Raw genomic sequence first — 23247 nt, 5'->3', positions numbered from 1 at the left:
CAGTTGTTTAAGCCCCAGGCTTGAGAATCATTTTTAATTTTACTCTTGGCATCATCTCATTATTAAACGTATTAGCAGATTGTGTCTACTCTTCTCCAAAATGGATCATTAAGTTACCCACTCTCTTCATTTCCACTGTCTTGACCCCAGTTGAAGCCAGCAATGCCTTTTGCCCAAACTATCTGAATAGAATCTGAGCTCTTCACTGTGGTAAATTTGTGGCTTCCCCATACTGACCAGGTTGAATGAGTGAATGTCAGACTATTCCTGCCTCAGGCAAATGCCCCCGTTGTTTTTCTCTCTGGAAAGCTCTTCTCTCAAATCATTTCAAGTCCATCTTTGGTTAGTAAGCCTAAATTCCAGGGGCATCTCCTAAGAAGAGCCATTTCAACTGTCTTATCTGAAAAGGTGGATACCTGCACACTGCCCTTCTCCATTACTCTATTATAGTTTTGTTTTTTTTGAAGCACTTAACCACTAGCCAAAGCCCTTCTTTTTGTATAATTCAGCAAATATTTACTGAGCACCTCCTGTGTGTCGGGTATTGTTCTAGGTATTGGGGATACCAAAAAGAACAGAATAGACATAAATCAAGGTCTTTGTGGGCCTTGTTGACTTCTTATCATCATCTCCTATTCAGGACGCAGGTTCCATGAGAGCGGGGACCTTGTCCATCTGGTTTGCTCCTGTACCTGTAGAGCCTTGAACAACACCTAGCTAAAGTGATTGATAAATCACTGTTGACTTAATGAATGAGTAAATATTGCACTCTCTGTGTAGTCTTTTCTTCCTGGGCTAAATAATTCAAGTTCCTCAAACCTTCCACAGAAAATAGATTTTAAATTACTCTTAAAATGGTCTCTTAGGTAAGAACATTTTCCGTTTTGTTAGTATTCCTTCAAAATGTGATACCAAGAATTTAACACATCAAATGTATCTTCATACATCAAATTAGTTTAATTATTATATGCGACTAACCCTATTAATTTTCATCATCTGGAATTTCATATATTTCGTTTTGCTTAGTGTGAAAAATTATCTATGGTAGAGACTGCATGTGGGGGGGGCATCTGGGTGGCTCAGTGGGTTAAGTTCCTCATCGGGCTCCCTGCTCACCAGGGAGTCTGCTTCTCCCTCTGCCCCTCTGCCCCTCATGCTCTGTCTCTCTCATCCTCTCTCTCTCAAATAAATTATTTTAAACAAAGAAAAAGAAGAAAAAAGAAATTGCATGTGGAAACCATGTCTCTGTCAAGGCCAGGCAGTTTTACTAACCAGGACTAAGGAATGCCATAGAGGTTCTTGCCAAATTTGCCAATTTAGCAAACGATATTTATAAGATATTGCACTGTGTTTGGAGAGAACTGTAAGTTGGAAAAAGTTGTCGTGTTGTCCCTTAACTGCCTTTTTCAGTTAAATCTTTTAATCATAAGAATCAGAGTGCCAGAGTGGTTCCATTTGTTTTTGTGTTGTAATCATTTGGTAATTACGTTGGAATTATCTGCTGTATAGAGTAGCATTACGTTTATAATGTTATTTTCACATATGTTGTCTCTTCATTTGGAAATTTTTAAATAATAGACCTCTTTCTTTTGAACTTTGAGAACTCTTCTGTTGTGTGTGTGTATATTTTGATAGGGATATTTTAGGAATAAGATTTGGAAAGCGGAGTCAATTTAATATACTTCTGTGGTCAGTTACTTATCACAGTTACATGTTTTAATAGAATTAGAAGTATAAAAATTTCAGAATCAGGTTTTAAGCATCTTGTCACCAGTTTTCCACTAGAGGGTGCTCTAACTTTGACTTTAAAAATCCAAACCTTACCTCGTGCTAGATAGCGTTTTTTTCAGTTATTTTTTCATAACTCATCTTTAGTTATTTTATCCATTTATATCATACAGTTATCATGTTAAGTCTTACTAGCATAAATGTTTTTAATTTTCAAGTTCAGTTTGAATGATATATATAAGGAAACACCAAATATGTCAAGACAAATGAAAATAAAATGCATTCTGTGACTTCTAAGAATTTGTGATTTATTTTGAGTTTTTTTGGTGTTTATATGCATTTTTTACAGAAAGTCCGTATTTCAAAGAGATATTAAGTTGTATTAATTACATATATGTTGTAATTAGACTTTGTATAGTTTAGACAACTATTATATGTTGAAAGTGAATTTTGAATGTGGTTCATTGCAGGAAATACACTTCAGTACTTGTATTTAAAATGCCTCAAATTGGGTGCCTGGGTGGCTCAGTGGGCTAGGCCGCTGCCTTCGGCTCAGGTCATGATCTCAGGGTCCTGGGATCGAGTCCCGCATCGGGCTCTCTGCTCAGCAGGGAGCCTGCTTCCTCCTCTCTCTCTCTCTGCCCGCCTCTCTGCCTGCTTGTGATCTCTCTCTGTCAAATAAATAAATAAAATCTCTTAAAAAAAATAAATAAAATGCCTCAAATATCATGAAGCCTTTCCCTCATTTGCTTTAGATCCCTTATGCCTTCAACACCGACTATGACATGTTAAAATTTGAGATTCTCTTCTATAACCCTCCAATCTCAGTCTTGGAGGAGAAAAAATAATTTTTTTTTTAATGAAAAATAACATTTCTCTCATTCTTCAAAATAAAATACCTTCTGTCCTCTGATTTACCAGCCTGAATAGATACAGTGTCTATGTCTTTTCTTCGGGATGAAAGTGATTTGAAATGGTAATCACAGTTCCACTGATTGATCTATTTCTAGTTCCCCGGTAAGAGAGATGGAACAGAGAGGAAGAAGACTGCTAAATTTCATTTTACTGGGGATCTCTTAGGGATTTACCTCCAACACACTGTTCTACCTATAAATTTAGATGAGACACAAAACGGTCAGACTGGTAACTTTAGAAGTGTGTGGAGGAAAGTGTTTCACAACATAGAAATAATTGTAAAATTTATATAATAATGTGCAAAAATGCAAAATGTGAGTCTCGATTCCAGATTTCCCAGAAGTTTTTTTTGTTTTGTTTTGTTTTTACTGTATTTATTGGTTGTGGATACTTTTGCATAGTTGAAGTATCCTTAGCTTGTCCAGCAGAGGGCGATGTGTGTCCATCCTAGAAGTGAAAGTCTGGAAATTCCTTTGTCAGTGTATTGCCCTGTGGTCCCTTACAACATTGTTTTCCTGAAGCAAATTTGGAGTGAATGGTGTTTCACTTATTAATCCAGTGATATAGCATTTTCTGGGCAAGAAATTAAAAATTTAGGCTCTACAATGGAATTGAAAAAGTTTTTTTCAGAGTTGGTGTCCTTTGAGGAAGCTTTCAGAAGTTTATCCGGGGTAATTCAATTGTGGCAGGGCTCAAATAGAACATAATATGAGTTTATCTCAACTCTTGGGAAAGTTTTGTTTTGTTTTTTGATTTTTAATTTTCTAAAATTTGAGGGGAAAAAACAAGACCAGTATAACTGAAAAACTTTGTTCTTTATGATATACAGACTTTATAATAGGATTAACTTTTAATATTAGTATTTAAGTAACTGAAAAACATTCACAAGTGGAACAGGGAACTTGGTGTCTGTAGTAAATGGAAAAGTTCTTTGTAGGTCCCAAGGATGGCTCATCCAATCTGGAGTTGTTTTGTGTAGTGAGAGGAGTTGGTGGCTTTTTGTCTGTCTCAGCACTTCAGAGTAATAAATACTATGAATCTTTTGTCGGAAAGTTTGAAGTTAAGAAAGTCGTTGTTAGCCTAATTGGGCACTTTTCTTCTTTATCATTCTTTAATTTTATATGAAATTGACTTACTTTCTTTTTTAATTCTGAGGAACATTCTCACATAGGAGTTAATATTCAGGCTCTAAAGTAAAAGTCTTCGGGTTTAAATTGTCCCTCCCCCATTGGGTTACTTTGGGTAAGTTACTTACATCTGTGACTCAGTCACTTTTCTCAATGTGCAGATAACGGAACCTCTCTTTGGTGGTAGTGTGAGGGTTGAGTAAGATAATGTGGTTTTTGTGTGTCTGGAGCTTATAGTAAACATTCCTTCATGGCTGGCTAACTGTTATGGTTTTGTTTGTTTCACTACCAGGAAAAAAGAATATTTTCCTTTTTGGCTTATGAAGCTTTTATTTGGAGTCATAAATTTAGACATAAAAAAAAAAACTTCAAAAATTCCTTTTTCCCCATCATAAAATCCAAACTCTTTTAAGGTTACTGCCTTTTAAATTATGTTTTGACTGGCTTTTTATTTTGGTAGTATAGGAAGGTTTATTTGTTTATTTACTTGTTTATTATTAGTTTATTTGCTTGTTTTATTTGTTTACTTTTGAGAGGGGTGTGGGCAAAGGGAGGGAGGGACAGAGAATCTTAAGCAGACTCCATGCCCAGCATGGAGCCTGATGTGGGGCTTGATCTCAGGACCCTGAGTTTATGACTTGAGTCGAAATTAAGAGTTGGACACTTAAGAGACTGAACAACCCAGGTGCCCCAGTATTGGAAGGTTTATAAAAGAGAGACAGCCAATTTGATCATTAATTTTATCTTATTCTTTCTGTGTTTTAAGGTAAACCTTAAGATTTTGAAAAGAAACATGTTTGATTCTGTGTTTTGTTTTTCTTTCTTCACCATGGGGCATAACACAGTAGTTCAAAGTAATGAATGATTTTGGACAGGGTTAAATTGTACTTTAAAGCATTCAAATTCTACCATAGACTAGCAACCATAAATTAGATTAATAAAAAGTTAGTACATTTTTTAGTAACCCCTTGAACATAAAAATGTGTCAATTTTTAAAGTAATGGGGTTATACAACACAGGGAAACTGTAACCATTAGTATTGAATATGAATTTTAATTCACTGAGGTAATTCTCCTAGCCAGTGTCCCCTCTATAGTGACTTACCTACAGTTGAGAGTTGCATTAGTCAGTATAAAGTAAGTCAGAAGTCCTCAAGTTTTGGCTTGTATCAGTATCACCTAGAGAGCAAGTTAAATTACAGATTGCTGGGGCCTTAGGCTCAGTTTCTCATTCAGTACATATGGTAGGGTCTGAGAAACCTTTATTGACTTTAATACTTTAATGACTACAGGGAAAATGAAAATACATAGCATTTAAAAATGGTTTTTTCTTGGGCGCCTGAGTGGCTCAGTGGGTTAAGCTGCTGCCTTCGGCTCAGGTCATGATCTCAGGTCCTGGGATCGAGTCCCACATCGGGCTCTCTGCTCGGCAGGGAGCCTGCTTCCTCCTCTCTCTCTGCCTGCCTCTCTGCCTACTTGTGATCTCTCTCTGTCAAATAAATAAATAAAATCTTTAAAAAAAAAAATGGTTTTTTCTTGAATAGTTTGCCCCCTTTTCATTAGTTAGCTTAATTTCGTCCCTATTCATAAGAAACCTAAGATCTTAACAATTGAATGCGAAAAAAATTATAGGAAATACTTAGCAGATAATTGGAGTGTCTATACTGATCTGTACTTAGGTATGTCTTATTGTTCTTCATTATTCAAAAACTGAAAAACTGAAAAATATTTCATTACTACTGTGCTTTTAACTGTAAGTGAAAATAGCTCTAACTAATATTATAAGGGCTTAACTAACTATTAATTAGGAGTATTGGGAGTGTAGCTTAGGGAGTATTTTTAATTCCAAAAATATAGCTTCCATTGCATCAGTAAGTGGTTGGTGGTTCACCACCTTCTTTTTTTCCTGGGTTTCATGCTAAGACATTAACATAAGAAAAATACAACATTCATGTAAGAAATAAAGGCATTTTGTGGAAAAATAGTAAAATGTCAGGTCATATGCAAAGAAACTGAAGAGTGGGAAACTTAATATAAAGTAGAGTGGCAGGGAAGAATATTTCAATTTGAGTATTGTGTAGGGTTTTCAAAAATAGAGTTTGAATCATGGGGAACAGAAGAAGAGAGTCAGGTAGAAGGATTAAGCAGAGGTGTAAAAAAATGAAATAAGTACAATTTTGAGATTGGTTGTTTGTAATTATTGGATAGACAAAAGGGAAATTTAAAAAAAGCTCTCCTATGAAATACTGTTCATTTCAGCAGCATCTGTTCTCTTTAATACAAGAACTACAAACGCTTTGAACCACAATTTTAGAAATAAGTTAATGTCACTTATTCAGATAACAAGGAAACTTAATTAGCACCTCTTACTCCCTTTGTATTGCAAGTCAGGGACAAAAGGAGGTAATTACAATCAACATTCAGTTTGTTTTATGTACACTTTATCTCTTGACTGTTTAAGATTAATAGATCTGTTAATAGATTTGAGTAAATCCATACTTTCTGAACTTCTTAATTAAACATTTTTTTTTTAATTTCATGAAGCGCGTTTTTAAAATCATTACAAGTTTCACTTTAGACATTAAGTTTGAAAGAGCCATTCCCTTTGGTACCAGCGAGGATGAATTTCCTTAAAACATTAATAGCCTCTTCTCAGAATACATGACTCTTTGAACTTGCAAAGCATAATAATGGTTTTATTGTTAGATACTGAATCTTTTATGCCATATAATTAAGCAGTAATCCTGTTCTTTGAGAGTTTTCTTCTAAGAAGGATACTCTCCATTTGCAAGCAGTGACGCAGAGCTGACATTGGCGTTCCAGTAATGCCTGTAGTGAAATGGAGAAAAATGGTTAGGTTTCCTATTAAGAGATGGATCCCACTAAGTAAGCCTTGTGTGATGGCTAATACAGTTTGATATTAGGATAGCATGATTTATTTTAAAAAATCAGTTTTGAATCAAAGTTAGGTCAGATAAGTTATCTGCTCAAGTGCTGAGTATCATTAGAAATTATATTGGTAACAAAACATTTTTTTTTAAAGATTCATTTATTTCAGAGAGAGAGAGCATGTGCAGATTGGGGGAGGGGCAGAGGGAGAGAAATCCCTCAAGCAGACTCCCCTCTAAGCAAGGAGCCCAGCAGGGGGCCGGATCCCATGACCCTGAGATCATGACCTGAGACCTGAGACCTGAGACCACACCAGCAGTCAGCCTCTTAACTGACTGAGCTACTCAGTTACCCCAAAACAAAACATTATTTAAATAATTAAATAAAACCAAGGAAACTTTATCTGTACCTATAATATTATAAGCTTCTCATCTCTTTAAGTCTTGAAGGGTAGAATGGTATTTGTCCAACAAATTGTAGAAGACAAATGGGAACTCAGAGTAAAGCACAAAATGAAGAGCTTAGATTAGCGGAACAGAGGATACATGTGTAGTTGAAGGCAGTGAAATCCTTAACAGAAGTTGATCAGGGACTTTTTACCAAATCACGGAAAATTCAATGATAGCATACTCCCTTGAACTTCAAAGGATTAGGAGATGAAGCTTTCCCAGTAAGTCCTACAATTATCAAACTCCTTACTCTAAAAGTAGTTTCTTATCTTTTTGGAATCATGGACTTCCCTTGGGAATTTGGTGAAGTCTATGGATTTCTCCAAAAATCAATTTTATTTGTGGTTGGGAACCTCTGAAGCACATTTTGGAATTCAGAAAGGGTGTTTTTCAGTCGTGAGTAAGGCACAGAACTGTTTTAAATAGAAGTAAAACCCATTGTGTTGATAATTACATTTTATAATTTAAACTATGTACAACATAAAACCTGATATTAACTTCTTATGCATCTATTCTTCTATAACTATAAGGTAAAAACAGATTTATAAATTAAATCATGTTACAGACTAGCAAGATGTAATCCAGCAACATTATTGTGATGGATGAAGTAATGCTGAAACTAAATTGTCATTTGGAGGGTGAATATGGTACAGATAGTATAGTGTGAGTTTGAGGTCAGGGTGCTATTAATATTGTGTCCCATGTGAATATGCTTATGCAGCTTTTCTCTCTGTGAACTACTTTATAACCTTTGTTCAGGATGGTGTCATGTACTTTCAGGATATAACCAACCACTTCTGCTTTTATTACTATTAGCCTGAAACAATTGAAGTAGCCTTGCTGTTTAATACCAACCCAATCAAAAACAGTGAAATTACAGTATAGTACTAAGTAGCAAGGATCTAGGTGATCCAGATTCAGCCTCTGTTAATTTTTGTAGGTGTTCATGGAAACAAAGATACAAAAATTTTAAAACAAAACAACTTCCTGCAAGAACTCTCTAGTTTCTAGAAGGAAATTTCTTGTATTAACAATGTTTATAAAAGTTGTCTAAGCTGTAAATGTGAAATTGAGATATCATTGGTTAAATACATGCAAACTAGTCACACTGGGTGCTTTTCCTTGGTAAGCATTAGCCTAGGTTTCAGTGCTCTACAAAAATAAATAAAGCAAGGTTCTTGATTATAAGACTCTTAAAGGTTCAGGAAGAGTTTAGTTTGGGGCAGAAAGCTAAGTGAACAAATAATTTCATTACACACTTCGCTGAGCTCTTTTGATGTGAATAGGTGGGGTAAGAGCCTCACTAGTAACTTCTTACCAGATGCGTGCCAGATGGATGCCTTGTAGGTAGCCCCGGTGTGAGCTAGAGGAACCATTTCACTTAGCTTCTACTTGTTATTTTTGGGGAAACAACACCCTTTTTCAATTCTCTGCAGGTCCCTTGCTCTCTATATCTAATTGTAATTTTTTCTCCCCTCACCTCCTAGCTGTCATTTACTATACTAGATAGATAAACATTTGTTTAAAAAGTTCTTATGAGGGACGCCTGGGTGGCTCAGTTGGTTGAGCAGCTGCCTTCGGCTCGGGTCCTGATCCCAGCGTCCTGGGATCGAGTCCCATATCGGGCTCCTTGCTCCGCAGGGAGCCTGCTTCTCTGTCTGACTCTGCCTTCCACTCTGTCTGCCTGTGCTCGCTCTCGCTCGCTCTCTCTGACAAATAAATAAAATCTTTGAAAAAAAAAAAAGTTTTTATGAGACTTCCATCAGTTCCCCCAATTTGAACAGAACATTTTAAACCTGGTATAAGTTTAAAAAAAAAAAAAAAGACAAGGAGATGATATGGATAAATGGAAAACTGGTTTTCAGTGCAGTGGTTGCACTGATAATGGCCACTTATTCCATAACTGGGTGATGATAGTATTTAAAACTTGGGAAACTTGTTAATATGCATATTCATGTATAAACTGTTCTTTTTCTTTATCTATGAACTCCATGTCCTAGATGTAGTACAATGTCTGCTCTCTACTGCCGATCATTTTCAGCCTAGTTTTCTTTACCGTTGTGTGAAAATAGCACCAGTGTCTATGAATTTTACTTAAATTTGGTATCAGTATTGCCTTACATTTGGACTTTTTTTTAATTACTTGGCCTTGGCAGACCTGAAGTTCTTTCTCATTTTCAAAGTTGTATAGAATTTCCAACTTAATGTATTATTTAGTTTTTCATTGTAAGAACAGTGCTTGGGAAGAGTTGCAAATAATAAGATTGCTTATCCCTTTAATATTTAATTTTACTAATTCCTGGCAGTTGTGGTCTCAGGTATAAGGGATATAAATACCAATTCAGTATATTTTAAACATCTTTAAGATGGCAGTTAATATTTATTTTTGAACAGAGTTTAGTATTTAACAATTTTTTTTAAAGTGGTATTTGAAGTATTTAAGATAAACATTTGTAAACACCTTTAAAAGACCTGGCTATTAGATATTAAGTAGCTTAATTTATCTTATTAAATAGATATTAGATAGCTTTGGCTTTACATTCAGACTAAAATGATTTTTTTCCTCAGGGGTCATAGCTTCCAAAATGGGACAAGGCTATGGATGTAATCATTCTTGACTTAATTGAGGTTTTTTAGTTATTTTGCTTGACACACTCATCTATAGCTTATTTGGAAATAGTTACAATGACAGCAGACATTGTGTACCAGACTGTGTACCTGGTACTGTGCTAAATATTAAATGTATTATCTCTTACTTCTGTCTTATAAGGTAATTAACAGTAATCACCTATTTTGCAGTTTAGAAAGTGAGGCTTGGAAACATTAAGGTGCTTTGTCAGGGTCACATACCTGATTAAGTGAAACATGAAAGTGTCCATTGTACTAAAGAGCAGTTACACAACATCCCAGTGTATCACTGTTCACCTGGGACTTCGTGGCCACACCTGAGGTCATTCTGTGCACCTCATCGTTTTCTAGTTCCAACAGTGACCTAAAGGTGGAGTGTAACATTCACAGATAATAGTAATAATGCTCAGAGCAAGAGGTAGAGAGTTTAGCTAACATATTAATGGTAGAATTGATATATAAAAATATTTTGCAAGATGCCAGAAGTATACCCAAACTTAGTACATGTACTTGAAGAAGAAAAGTTTTTGGCTGCTACCCTTGAAGAGGCAGGAGGCGGATACCTGAGCTTCCCAAATACATGATGGAGGATAGGTTTTCACATAAAATAGGTCATATAATGTATTACAAGACAAATAAGAGTGGGCAGATTGCATGAGGGAAATTTTTTGTCTGGCTTTTATTTTTTTAAGATTTTATTTATTTGACACAGAGAGAGATGCCAAGAGAGGGAACACAAGCAGGGGGAGTGGGAGAGGGAGAAGCAAGCTCTCCATGGATCAGGGAGCCCGACTTGGGGGCTCAATCCCAGGACCCTGGGAGCAGGACCCAGGCCGGCAGATGCCTAATGGCTGAGCCACCCAGGCACCCCTGGCTGGCTTTTTAAATGAATTCATTCCTTCATTCAACAGTGAGTGCCTACTGTGTGCCAGAAACTATTCTGAGGCTGGGGATACACAAAACAGGCCTAAATCCCTTCCTTGATAGAGCGTGGGTTATAGGATCCAGGGAGCTACTTTTTGTGTTAAAATATATGCCTCCCTTACCTACTTGTAAGTCACAGGATGCTTTATGAATTCAAATGATGAGTCATTCTCTAAAGTGAATGATCGGTCACATTCTTATTATATATCTTGTCTGTGGGTTTAGGTAACTGTCCTAGGGTTTGTCATCATGGGCACTACATCTGTCGTCAGCTCTCGGCAGACATAAATACTGTGGCTTCCTAGTCTGCAGCTACCAAGTGACATGGATTAGTTAAAAATGGTTCAGATGAAGCTAAGAATATAATTTTGAAATTTGGGGGATTTTGTTTTGTTTTGGTAAGGGGAATAGCAATAAGTTAAAGGATTCATTTCAGTAATATTTAAAAGAAGAGACCTTCTGCTTATGAATGGAATTTGTGTAAAACTTCAGCATGAGAAATTTGTTACAGGAGACTGATTTCTGCTAATGCCTTTAAAAGTTATCTAGCCTTTGGCTGTCTTTGGTTCTGAAGATTTAAAAGTGGAATATAAATTAATATTACCCTGAGATTAATTTAACTGTAGTTTCATCTAAATAAATGTAAGTTAAAATGAACTGCAAAATGCTCTGAAGACCACTCCTAAGCCTGGGTTTAGAGGATTAAACAATTTAATAGACTTCATCATGAATTAATATTATCAAAAGATACTGTTTATACCAGTTATATGACATATCCCCTTCTCAGTTTTTAAAGATATTTCTGGAAACAAATGAGTTTCTTATCAACATCCAGGCAAACTCTTCCACATAGACTTCGGATATATTTTGGGTCGGGATCCGAAGCCTCTTCCTCCTCCCATGAAGCTGAATAAAGAAATGGTAGAAGGAATGGGGGGCACCCAGAGTGAGCAGTACCAAGAGTTCCGTAAACAGTGTTACACGGCTTTTCTCCACCTTCGAAGGTAAGTTGATTTGCTTGACGTAAAGAATAAATTCATTTCATAGAGCAAGAAAAGGAGTTGTTCAAATGCATACATTCTTTAGCATCACTCTTTTCCAGAATGACACAGGCAGAGTATTTCTTAATGCATGGTATCTATTTTGATAAACTGATAGCAAAAGAAAAAAGAATTTCTTGCTTTCCCACGAATTATTTGATTGCTAAATGCCACCAAATAGGAAGCTAACATTACATAAGATTAGGCACACATGGAGGCTTCAAAATCAGTGGGCTAAAATCATTTTAGTAAAATACACTCTGTATACTTTGACATTGTTGGGATGGAGAAAAGATTAAGAAGCTTCATAACCATTCACAACTCCCTGAAGCCAGTCTTGAAGGATTATAATCACGAGGTTGAGTTCTTGTCCTTCTCCCAAGCTCTCTCCCTACTTCTTTATCACAGAATGAAGCATTAAACTTATTTAAAGTGATACTTTAAGTAAAAGTATCATTTCATTTTTGTTCTGTAGTAACTTTATCAGCCTTAGTTTCAGTTGCTCTAAAGGAACATTTAGAAGTTTGTTAAATGATGGAAGAATAAATGTTACATATGATTTTGTGTCTTTTAGCACCTCATCAGTCATCCTGCTAAAGGAAAAAAGTTTATTTTTCTCTATCCTTTCTTCCTTCTCCAGTGCCACTCCATCTCTGCTTTGTTCATCCTAGTTTACTTAGGACTTAACATATACCATCAGGAAAAAAAAAGTAAGTCATGTTTGTTAAATTTAGGACATGGCTCTGGTCATTAGTCAAAAATGGCAGGATCGCTTTACCCAACTTAACTATGTGGAAACTCCCAGCCCAGGACGCACACCTTCTTTCACTTCTTCCCAGTGAAAATATATAGCTAGTAGACAGGAAGTTGCCTGTGCACGTCGGCTCTGTCTTGTGTCTTTGTAACCTCACTTACTCATGCAGTGGTTAGAACATAGACACTCTGTGAGTTTATTAAATGAGAACACCCAGAATTTCTGCCTCATACCTGGGGTGAGGTTATGTTCCTGGGTGATATTGATGCTGCTTGTCCTAGGAGAATGGCTGTCCTCTATTAAATAATCAGATTTCATCTCCGCAGTGACTCATTAGGCCTTCATTGTTAACTCAGTCTGTACCATGTGTCAAGAACTCTGACGTGCATGTTACAAACAGCCGCACTATTTATCCTTTAGGTGGCAGAGTGACTCAGTTTTACTTACCACAGAAGCTGAAAGAATAATGAGATCAGTGCTCTTTGATTTGTCTGTTGATGCAGAAGCACTTTCAGAGAAATGAGATCAGAGTTCCACTTTAATATCTGGAATTTTTAATTTAAAATAGTCAAAGCCTACTGAAAACTAGATGGGACCATGGCATTCTCAGTGACAAGACAGACAGAATGATATGAAAACTAGAGAAATGTCAGAGATGCTCTATCTTACTAAAAGCAGAAGGAAAACAATGTGCTTTATAAACTGTCATTGATAATGGATTAGTAGCAATTCAGTAGAATGAAAAAACAGGCAGGTTATTAATGTGGAGCCAAAGTTAACTTTCATCACTACTAAGAAAAATCACAGAGATTAATCTAAATAGTTTTATGTTAAGTCTTCATGAAAACTGCTTTTTAATTTTTTTAGATTTCCCTGTACTTCGGTTAAGATCAAGGGACCCTAATCTTTTAATCTACATTTATTTTTCGTACTTTGAATTTTTTACAAGATTTTATTTATTTTAGAAGGAGAGAGTGTGGTGGGGAGGGGCAAAAGGAGAGAGAGAGAGAGAGAGAGAGAGAGAATCTCAAGCAGACTCCATGCTGAGCACAGAGCCTGATGTGGGGCTTAGATCTCAGGACCCTGAGATCACTACCTAAGCAGAAATCAAGAGTTGGACACTTATGCCCCCAACATTAATTTTTATTTTTTAAGATTTTATTTATTTAACAGAGATCACAAGCAGGCAGAGAGAAGAGGAAGCAGGCTCCCTGCTGAGCAGAGAGCCCGGTGCGGGGCTTGATCCCAGGACCCTGGAATCATGACCTGAGCCAAAGGCAGAAGCCTCAACCCACTGAGCCACCCAGGCGCCCCACCCCAACATTAATTTTTTAAGACTGTTTTTTAGAACATGGTTCTGTTACTAAAGACTTGCCTTTATACCATAAGAGTTAACCTGATACTTAAAAGTGTGTTTAGAGCTAAAGTTAGTTGGCATTTTTTAAAATTAGGATTTGTAGGTTTGACAAACCACCTTCTTTTCATGGTTCTTGTGGATGGTTGATCATTTTCTGCAGCAGGAAATCGTTCACTAACATTGGACCTTGTAACCAGAGCACTTCCTTTTGAACTAACTTATGAATGATTACAATTGTATAGATGTCAGAATACATTTTATGGTGTTCTGATTTTCATGTAACAGAATACATTGTCATCTCTTATTAATCAATACCTAACACACCAATTATTGGTAAATTTGGTTTTTGAGTACTGTTTTGTGGCAAGAGTAATGCTAAAACATTTTAAGTGTCCAAGGAAAACATAATTCCTTCTCTTAACCCACATATATAGCAAACATTAATACACTTAGGATACAAAGACAGCCTAAGTTTTCCGGTAAACATCTTTGTTGTAGGATTCTTGATATTTGTTGCATGCAAAGTGGATATATTGTAGGGGAAATAGACCCTATAGGGTCTACACTATAGGAAACCTCACTTGATGTGCTTAAATGCATCTCTCTTTCTAGTATTGAATGTTTTCAGTGAACAATTTAGACCATTTTTGGATGACCTTATATTTTCTTTTGGTAATGGTTTTAAAGATGTCTAGTAAACTTTTAAATCTATTTTTCTGTGTAGAATATTGAATTACTGTACTATTTAATACATATACTTTCTTTTGAGGGGGGTCATGTGTCCTATCTTAAATGGAAAATTCAGCTTCATAGCAACAGATGTAAAAGATTAATTCAGTTAAGGTAGTGACAGATTTTCTACAAAATAATTGGATGTTTAAACTTCTTATGGAATATCCATTTTATATTTGTTTACATTTTGTTTTCTTTTGCTACAATAATAGCAGCGTGGGTGGCTTAATTAAAACCAACAGATACTCCAGAAAACATTAATGTTTGCCTTTTAAAAAAGAAACACACATATGCTTCCATGAAGGCAAACATTTTATCATGGATCCTGGCTGCCCGTTAGAATTACCTGGGGGAACTTTAGGGGGAAAAATAGTTTTGAGACCCATCAGATTTACTTGGTCTGGGATTGGGCTAGGGCATTGATATATTTTTCTTTCCAAAGATTTTATTTATTTATTTGACAGATGGAGATCACAAGTAGGCAGAGAGGCAGGCAGAGAGAGTGGGGAGGGAAGCAGGCTTCCTGCTGAGCAGAGAGCCGGATGCAGGGATTGATCCCAGGACCCTGAGATCATGACCTGAGGTGCAGACAGTGGCTTAACCCACTGAGCCACCCAGGCACCATGGCACTGATATTCTTAAGAAGCTCCCAGGTAAGTCTAATGGGCAACCCGTTTTTAGAACGTCTGAAATGTCTCTTTCAAAACTGAGCCTTGTTTTCCCCTCCCTGTGTTACTGTGTGAATCTACCCTGTGATATATTCTGAGATTCCCTTATGGCAAGACTGGGAAAACCTGTATAGTCAACAGAGTAGAATGCAAGTAATTGAAGGTTCATTGAAAACACATTTTTTTCCCTGATGTAATACATAGCAGCTGGCTGTACTTTGCTGATGCCATGGTCCTTGCAGTCCTTTCAAGTGGTTCTTCTTGGTTTCCGTATCCTACATGTCCCAAAGCTTGGTGCCTTCCATGCTCCCTCTTGCAACTTCCAAATCTTGTCTTTCCTTGCTTGCTTAAAGAAAAGCGATAGCACACACACCGTGAGTTCACACCAATAGATATCCTCCCCACTGCTACCTATCATGTATCTCCCCATCACCCAGTGTTCCTTGAAAACTTGTATTATCTTCTTCGTGACTACTGCTGTGACTTCACCATTCATATGTTGCGTGCTCCAGCCACGACGTGACCTCTGGGGGCCTTCTTCTCCTCATGTAGAGCCAAACTTGTCAACTTCTCATCAGTACCATTAACGTAACCCTCCAAAATTTCAGTCACAAGCTTTCCACTCTTTTACCAACATCTTCTATTCTTACAGCTTATTTTTGCATTATACTCATTCCTGGAATTCTGCAGCCTCATACATCCAAGTCTTGCCACCCTTCCACCATATAAAATCTGCCTTACAGTCTCATTTTTCTCCTTTCCCCATTGAATTTTATGGCCTTAAACTATGATCACTGCCCTTCTCTGAACCTTCTTGCACAATTTTTATCCAGTCTGTAACCTCACATGCTGATACTTTATCTCTAATCAGAACTGTGTGTCTTCTTTTTGTGCAGTGCATCAGCTGTATGTCACTAAAGAAAAGCCAGCATTCATGGTGTTTTCACCATTTTTTAAAAAGATTTCATTTATTTATTTGACAGAGAAACAGTGAAAGAGGGAACACAAGTGGAGGGAGTGGGAGAGGGAGAACAGGCTTCTTCTGGAGCAGGCGGCCCAATATGGGGCTCCATCCTGGTACCCTGGGACCATGACCTGAGCAGAAGGCAGACGCTTAATGACTGAGCCACCCAGGCGTTCCATCACCATTGGTTTTAAATAGTGATTCTCAACCGGAGCTCTTTTACACTTCCTTTTTCCCCAAAGCACATTTTGCAATGTCTGGAGACAGTTCTGGTTGTCACAGCTAGGTAAGCACCACTGGCGTCTAGTGGGGTAAGTTAGGAGTATTACTAGACATTGTACTCCTGCCCAATTCTTTATTCTCGTTCACAGCCCATCTGCTTTAAAAAGACCTGTTCTCACTGTCTCCACTGATTTGGCTCCTTTTCTTCCTTCAGCCTTCTCCAGGAAGACTTCTAGCCTTACTCTGCTATTAAAACTAATTTTATCAAAGTAAACAGTTACCTAAACCAAATCTAGTGGCCACTTTGCTTCCCAGCATCTTTGACACAGTTGAGCACTCCTTTGTTCCTGAAAACCTTTCTTAGATTTGGTGTAACCTCTCCTTTTTTTTTTTTTTTTGCCTTGCTGGCTACTTCTGCTTTACTGATTTCTTCCCTCTTCTCTCTGACCTTTACATATTCAACTGTCTAGAAGTTCCATTTTCAGTATAAACCTTTTTGTTCTAGATCATTTTCCCCCCAAACTCTCTTTCAGCATTTTCATCCAGACCTGTGACTTTAATTAGGATCCAGATGCCAATGTTTTGAACTGATGCCATCAGCCCTGATAACTCCTCTGAGTTCTCTGTCTACTTGACATCCTGACTAAGAATCTGGTAGGCACTTCTAACTCAGTATGTCTAAAACAGAATATTACTGATTCCCTGTCCCAAATTCTGCTCTTTCTTCATTCTCTTTCTTACTGTGATGATCAACAGTAGTTTCCCATTGCTTAGGCTGAATCCTTGGTGATATTCATTTCCTCTGCCTTCTCTCCCCTGCTCCATTGAAACCATCAACAACTGTCTTTCAATCCATTTCCAAAGTACAGCTTGGGAACATCTATATTGTTTCTTTTCTACCTAGATATCAGTGTAATAGTTTCCCTACCTCCATTCTCCATTCCCACAAGATGGACAGTGCAAGCTTTTGATACACCTCCTACTTACCTGGCAGGGGAGATACCATGATCATGAAGGTGATTTTCCTACAGCAAGCCTTATTCATTGCACTCTGGATATGCTTACCCCTGCAATTCCCCCAAATGTGGGAAACTTGACCGCATAATTTGTGGTAGTGGAGGAGTGTGTTCATATTTCCCCTAAAAAAGAGAAAACAAAAATGTATATGAGTATGTCACTCCGAACTTTACCTTCATTTGCTGCTTCCCAGCTCATTTAGAATAAAATCATACCTGCTTGAGATGGCTCTTCTCCCTAACCTATCAATCTGTGACCTATTTCCCTCAGTTTTCCTTTTTAAAAAAATCTTTTTATCAGTCAGTCAGATATGAAATTATGTTGTTTATCATTTTATTTTGTGAGTCCCCATTCTCTTCCAGAATGTAAACTTCATGAATGTAGGGACCTTGTTGGTTCAGTTCACCACTATATCCCTTGTGCCTAAAACAATGTATAGAGTGAATGAATACTCAGTAAATATTTGTTGGTTGAATAAACACAGTTATTGTATGAGTAGAAATGGAATGACATCTGGGATAATGCTTTTTAAAAATAAATTCCCTTAAGGAAATGAATAACTTAAAGCTAAGTTAAGGCTGTTTAGCTATTACTGTATGAGTCTAAGTGAGTTATCCTAATTTGATTAGAAGATGACTTCAAGGTATAAGTTTTCATTATAGTCCCTCTTCCCCCCCCCCCACTTACAGTCCCTCTTGATTTTTATGGACAATATAAAATTCAAAAATATTGATAAAATAGGTAATTTGAAGTTTATATGAATAATCATTTTTGTCTTCAGGTTCCATTATCATTATAGTTCAGTAGTAACCAGTTTTCAGGTAAAAAGTTGTACCTTTTTATATAGTGCATAAGTAGATGGCTAGAGTAAAGGTGCTGTATCACCTAATGCCCAACTTCCATCCCTAAAGGAGACATGCAAGGTACTTGTTGAAACTTTTACTGAGATCAGCGAAAAGGCTTTATTACATTAAAAACAAAGTTTAGTTTGCTCACCTCCATCCCCAAAGTCAAACTTAAATGTCTTTTATCACTACAGTGCTAAGAAAGGGCCATCCAGAGAAATTATAACTCTCTAAGGAGAGAGGGTTTTGAAGGAGGAGGCGAATTGTCCCCAGTATACACTTAAACGTTTCCCCACAAGGCTTCACCTCTGGAAATGAGCATTTGGAATAACACCATTCTTTCTAGAGGGAGAGGAAGTGGAAGAGTTTGAGGACTGGTGAGGACAAACCTTTAGTTTCTATAGGAAACAGCATAGTCCAGAGATGATATTATTTATATACTTAGCCTATCCTTAGTATAGTAGAGTACTAGCTATTTTCTCCTTCATTTAGGATTGCTTATATCCAGACAAGCCACTGTGGTTCAAAACGGTGATTAATATCCCTGGGGGAATATTCCTGAATGATTAGTGGGATGACTGTTTAGCTCTTTCTTTCCTTTAGCCATGACACGCTGAGGTAGTCTTAAGGTAGCAGATTCTTAACATCATCTAGCAAAGACAGATCTCCAGTGTTTAGTAAATGCTAATTAGATATAAAGTGGATTCTCCTTAGATTTCTCCTAAAAAGAATATCCTTAATGTAAAAATGAAAAGAATGCCATTAGATGGCTACTCCAAAAGTTTATCCCATAGTGTAGAACCTAGAAAGGACATTATATCAACATCCCAGAATAAGATATTTCTTTAAGGTTTGCTTTTCAGTGAGACAGCTGACAATGGCACATCTATAGGAGTCATCATAAAGATCCAAGTACAACTACTTCTAGGAGTATGCTTGGCAGAAGAAAGAACTGCAGAACTAACGCATCACTATTTTTTTTTCTTTCTCATTCTCCTATAGGTATTCTAACCTGATTTTGAACTTGTTTTCCCTGATGGTGGATGCAAACATTCCAGATATTGCTCTTGAACCAGATAAAACTGTGAAAAAGGTAATTTTTATACAATGTTAGGTATTATAGTCTTCTTTTCGTATATAAAGGATGTTAAGGTTTTAATAACAGATTTCCCCTTGATGTCCCTGACTCTAGACTTTTAAGTAACATAAATTAAGGAAGAAACATTTTTTTTTAAAGATTTTATTTATTTATTTGACAGAGAGAAATCACAAGTAGGCAGAGAGAGAGAGAGAGAGAGGAGGAAGCAGGCTCCCTGTTGAGCAGAGAGCCCGATGCGGGACTCGATCCCAGGACCCTGAGATCATGACCTGAGCTGAAGGCAGCTGCTTAACCACTGAGCCACCCAGGCGCCCAAGAAAGAAACATTTTATATAATTTTTTCACCCTCCAGAATGTACCAGCCTCTCCTGTCCCTGCAGTCAAGCCAGTTCTGTTCATACCCACAGTCACATGACTAGGTCATTGTATCTACGAGAAAGCTTACTACTACTGCCCTTGCTCTTTTTTTCTAGCTCTTCTTTAATACTCCTGATAGGATATTTGATTCCTGGCACTCCTACGCTATGCATGCTAAAGATCAGAGACAAACTATTATAGTTCTAACTAGGAAGAAAAATCCCTTTCTTTATCTTTCCCATCCATATCTTTGGTTACAGAGGTTTCTTACTGTGTCAGCAGAGTAGAGACCTGCGTTTTAATTCGGCCTACAAGGAAAAGAAAAAAGGGTAGTCTTCGTGTAGATGAACAGTGATTCAGAGTTATTGTATCATGAATTCTAACAAGAGATGGGAGAAAGGGCAGCGGATTTGAAGATTTTTGTCTGAATTAGCTTCTGATTCTCTGATTTGGTGGGGGAGGTGGGGTAGGAGGTGGTAAGTAGAAAGTACTTCTTAAATTTTTTATTTTTTTAATTTATTAATTTAAAGTCAATTAACCAAGGTACACTACATCATTAGTTTTTGATATGATGTTTATTATTCATTATTGAATATCACACCCAGTGTTCATCATAGTACTTGCCCTCTGTAAGGACTTTTTTAAAATTCAAAGATAACATAAGATGATCTTCAGTATCGGTGTAATTATCAGTATTGAACTTGAAAGATAGTATAGATTTTTGCCTTGCAGAAATATATAATTACTAAAGGACAGTAGCAGTCTCAGAGATAGAGTCTCTATGGGGGATGAAAGTAATAATTGGGACCAAAAAGCTCTAACTTCTGATATAGTAGACTCTGAACATTATTTTAAAAATTCATCTGGGGCGCCTGGGTGGCTCAGTGGGTTAAGCCTCTGCCTTCAGCTTGGTTCATGGTCTCGAGATCCTAGGGTCGAGCCCCGCATAGGGCTGTCTGCTCAGTGGGGAGCCTGCTTCTCCCTCTCTCTCTGCCTGCCTCACTGCCTGCTTGTGATCTCTCTCTCTCTGTCAAATAAATAAATAAAATCTTTTAAAAAGAAAAAAGATTTCTCTGGAGATTGAACATTGTCTTAGTCCGTTTGGGCTGCTATAAGAAAGTACCAGAGAATGAATGACCTATAAAAAACAGAAATTTAAGCCTCCATGTTGCATCACCACTTCCTCATATCAGGGAGATCATATGATAGTTGTCTTTCTCTGCTTGACTTATTTTGCTAAGCATGATACGCTCAAGTGGGTAGGAGAAGAATAAATGAAACAAGATGGGATTGGGAGGGAGACAAACCATAAGTGACTCTTAATCTCACAAAACAAACTGAGGGTTGCTGGGGGGAGGGGGTTTGGGAGAAGGGGGTGGGATTATGGACATTGGGGAGGGTATGTGCTTTGGTGAGTGCTGTGAAGTGTGTAAACCTGGTGATTCACAGACCTGTACCCCTGGGGATAAAAATATATGTTTATAAAAAATAAAAAGTTAAAAAAAAACAAAAAAAAAAAACAAAAAAAAACCCAGAAATTTATTTCTTACAGTTATTTCTAGGAGTTCAAGATCAGGGTGCCAGTGTGGTCAGATGAGAGCCCTCTTTGGGTTGAAGACTTCTTGTATCTTCAGCTGGCAGAAGTCCTAGGGAGCTCTATGGGATCTCTTCTTTAAGGGTTCCACTCTATGACCTAAGCATCTCCCAAGGCTCTACCCCAGTATCTTTCACATTGGGCATTAGTATTTCAACATGTATTTGGGGGGAAAGGAGCACAAGTATTCATACCATTGCCAACAAATAAGAAACTCTTTTACCTAGTTTTATAAGTTTATCACAAATATTGAGAGGGGTTTTTTTTTTTTTGAGAGGGGGTTTTAATGGAAATACTTCATTATTGAGCCATTTAAGAAAATTATGCTCTTTTTAAGACTTCACTAATTATTTTATCCAGCAAGCACTGTTTCAGTAAACTCTCTTCTCCCCACAGGAAATAGACTAGTTATCACACCGGTTTTTAGCATGACTTCCTTTTGTCATAATTGGCTAAAGCTTATTCATCGAGAAATCTAATTGGTTGATGAAAATTTCCCTTGTTATAGCAGCCCAGATGGACTAATTAATAGGTGTACTAGCTTCCAAATATTGTTGGGCCCTCCTTTTTTTGCATTGATTTATTCAGGACTTGTTTTTTGATGTGTACTTTAAATCCATTTATCTTTGGTCATATAGTCACTTTTTCCTGATTCCACTCAAGTTCAGAGGTCAATTATGAAAGTTCTCTAGTGGTATTTGTTAAATTGAGGCTTCCAATTTCTTCTGCTAGTTATGTTGTTCTTATTAGATCTTTTGTTCTATTTCTGTTTCTCTTTAGAAAATTACTGATTTTAGGGGCACCTGGGTGGCTCAGTGGGTTAAAGCCTCTGCTTTCGGTTCAGGTCATGATCTTAGGGTCCTAGGATTGAGCCCTGCATCGGGCTCTCTGCTCAGCAGGGAGCCTGCTTCCCCCACTTTCTCTGCCTGCCTCTCTGCCTACTTGTGATCTCTGTCTGTCAAATAAATAAATAAAATCTTTAAAAATAAGGTACAGATTTTTATACCTTGTTGAAATCATAGTTGCTAACATTACTTCAAAGTCTTACCACTTGGAAAATTTTTGTGTTGACCTCATGAATGAAGACTAACTATGGAAATAGGGTAGCATATTTGAAGCTGAGAGAAGTGCAGATTATTTGAATTACTTGAGTCATCATAACGAAGTACAACAATATTTTCTTGTCTCCATAACTTAATTTAATATATATCAGTTTTGTTTTAATTTTTTGAAAATTGCATACTTACATATGAAATACATGATATTTTAAAATCAGATTTATTTATTTCTTAGAAAACACAATTGCCCAAAAATATGAGGTGGAATCACAATTTAAAACATATGATCATGAATCACAAACATCAAGTACCTGGGAGTAGTAGGTTAGTGTGCTGCTCTGTGCTTTGTGCCATAGGAAGCTTCCACAAAAGTTGCTTGAATCCTTTTAATAATTTAGTACAAAGTTACCCAAGTAGTCTAATAAAAATAATGCATATTGATATAAAGCAAAGTGGTATGTACAAGTATAATTAAAGCATGGTGGAAGACTAATTTCCAAAAATGAACAAATAGATCATACTAGTTTTTTTCTTTTTTTAAAGATTTACTTACTTACTTTGATAAATACTTACTAGTATTTATTTAGCTATTTACTAAGTGTCAAGCACTGTCTTGGTGCTTGAGTTATAGTAATAATAAAACAAAATTTTCTGCCTTCATGGAGCTTACCTTCTAATAAGGGAAACAGAAAAGAAACAGGGTAAAATGAATAAAATATATAACATAATAATCATGATTAGTGTTTAGAGAAAAAATAAATGAGAGAGGAAAAGTAAATGTTGAGTTGACATTGATTTTGGAAATTTTAAAATTTGTGGCCAGGAAAGGCTCATGAAGTAGGGTGTGTCAGTTTTTTCTGAATAAATGAAAAGGAGATATC

The 23247-nt window shown here is 36.8% G+C and overlaps 1 protein-coding gene and 1 long non-coding RNA gene across 3 annotated transcripts in view; one reads left to right on the top strand and one right to left on the bottom strand.

Moving 5' to 3' along the window:
• PIK3C3 (phosphatidylinositol 3-kinase catalytic subunit type 3) overlaps positions 1 to 23247 on the top strand; it is a 141760-nt gene that overhangs the window by 103885 nt on the left and 14628 nt on the right. For both annotated transcript variants that reach the window (XM_082698240.1, XM_082698239.1), the window contains 2 exons: positions 11495 to 11663; positions 19261 to 19351. In XM_082698240.1, coding sequence (XP_082554366.1) covers positions 11495 to 11663; positions 19261 to 19351 — 260 coding nt within the window. The remainder of the gene's footprint in view (positions 1 to 11494; positions 11664 to 19260; positions 19352 to 23247) is intronic.
• Positions 5336 to 22195, bottom strand: LOC309847664. Its single transcript, XR_014302546.1, has 4 exons — positions 21265 to 22195; positions 17447 to 17535; positions 9958 to 10082; positions 5336 to 6598 (listed from the first exon to the last, which is right to left on the bottom strand). It is a non-coding gene; the product is annotated as an uncharacterized lncRNA (long non-coding RNA).

Source organism: Mustela nivalis (assembly GCF_964662115.1).
Source record: "Mustela nivalis genome assembly, chromosome: 14".
Classification (NCBI taxonomy): Eukaryota; Metazoa; Chordata; class Mammalia; order Carnivora; family Mustelidae; genus Mustela; species Mustela nivalis.
This window is presented reverse-complemented; position numbering and strand designations above follow the sequence as displayed.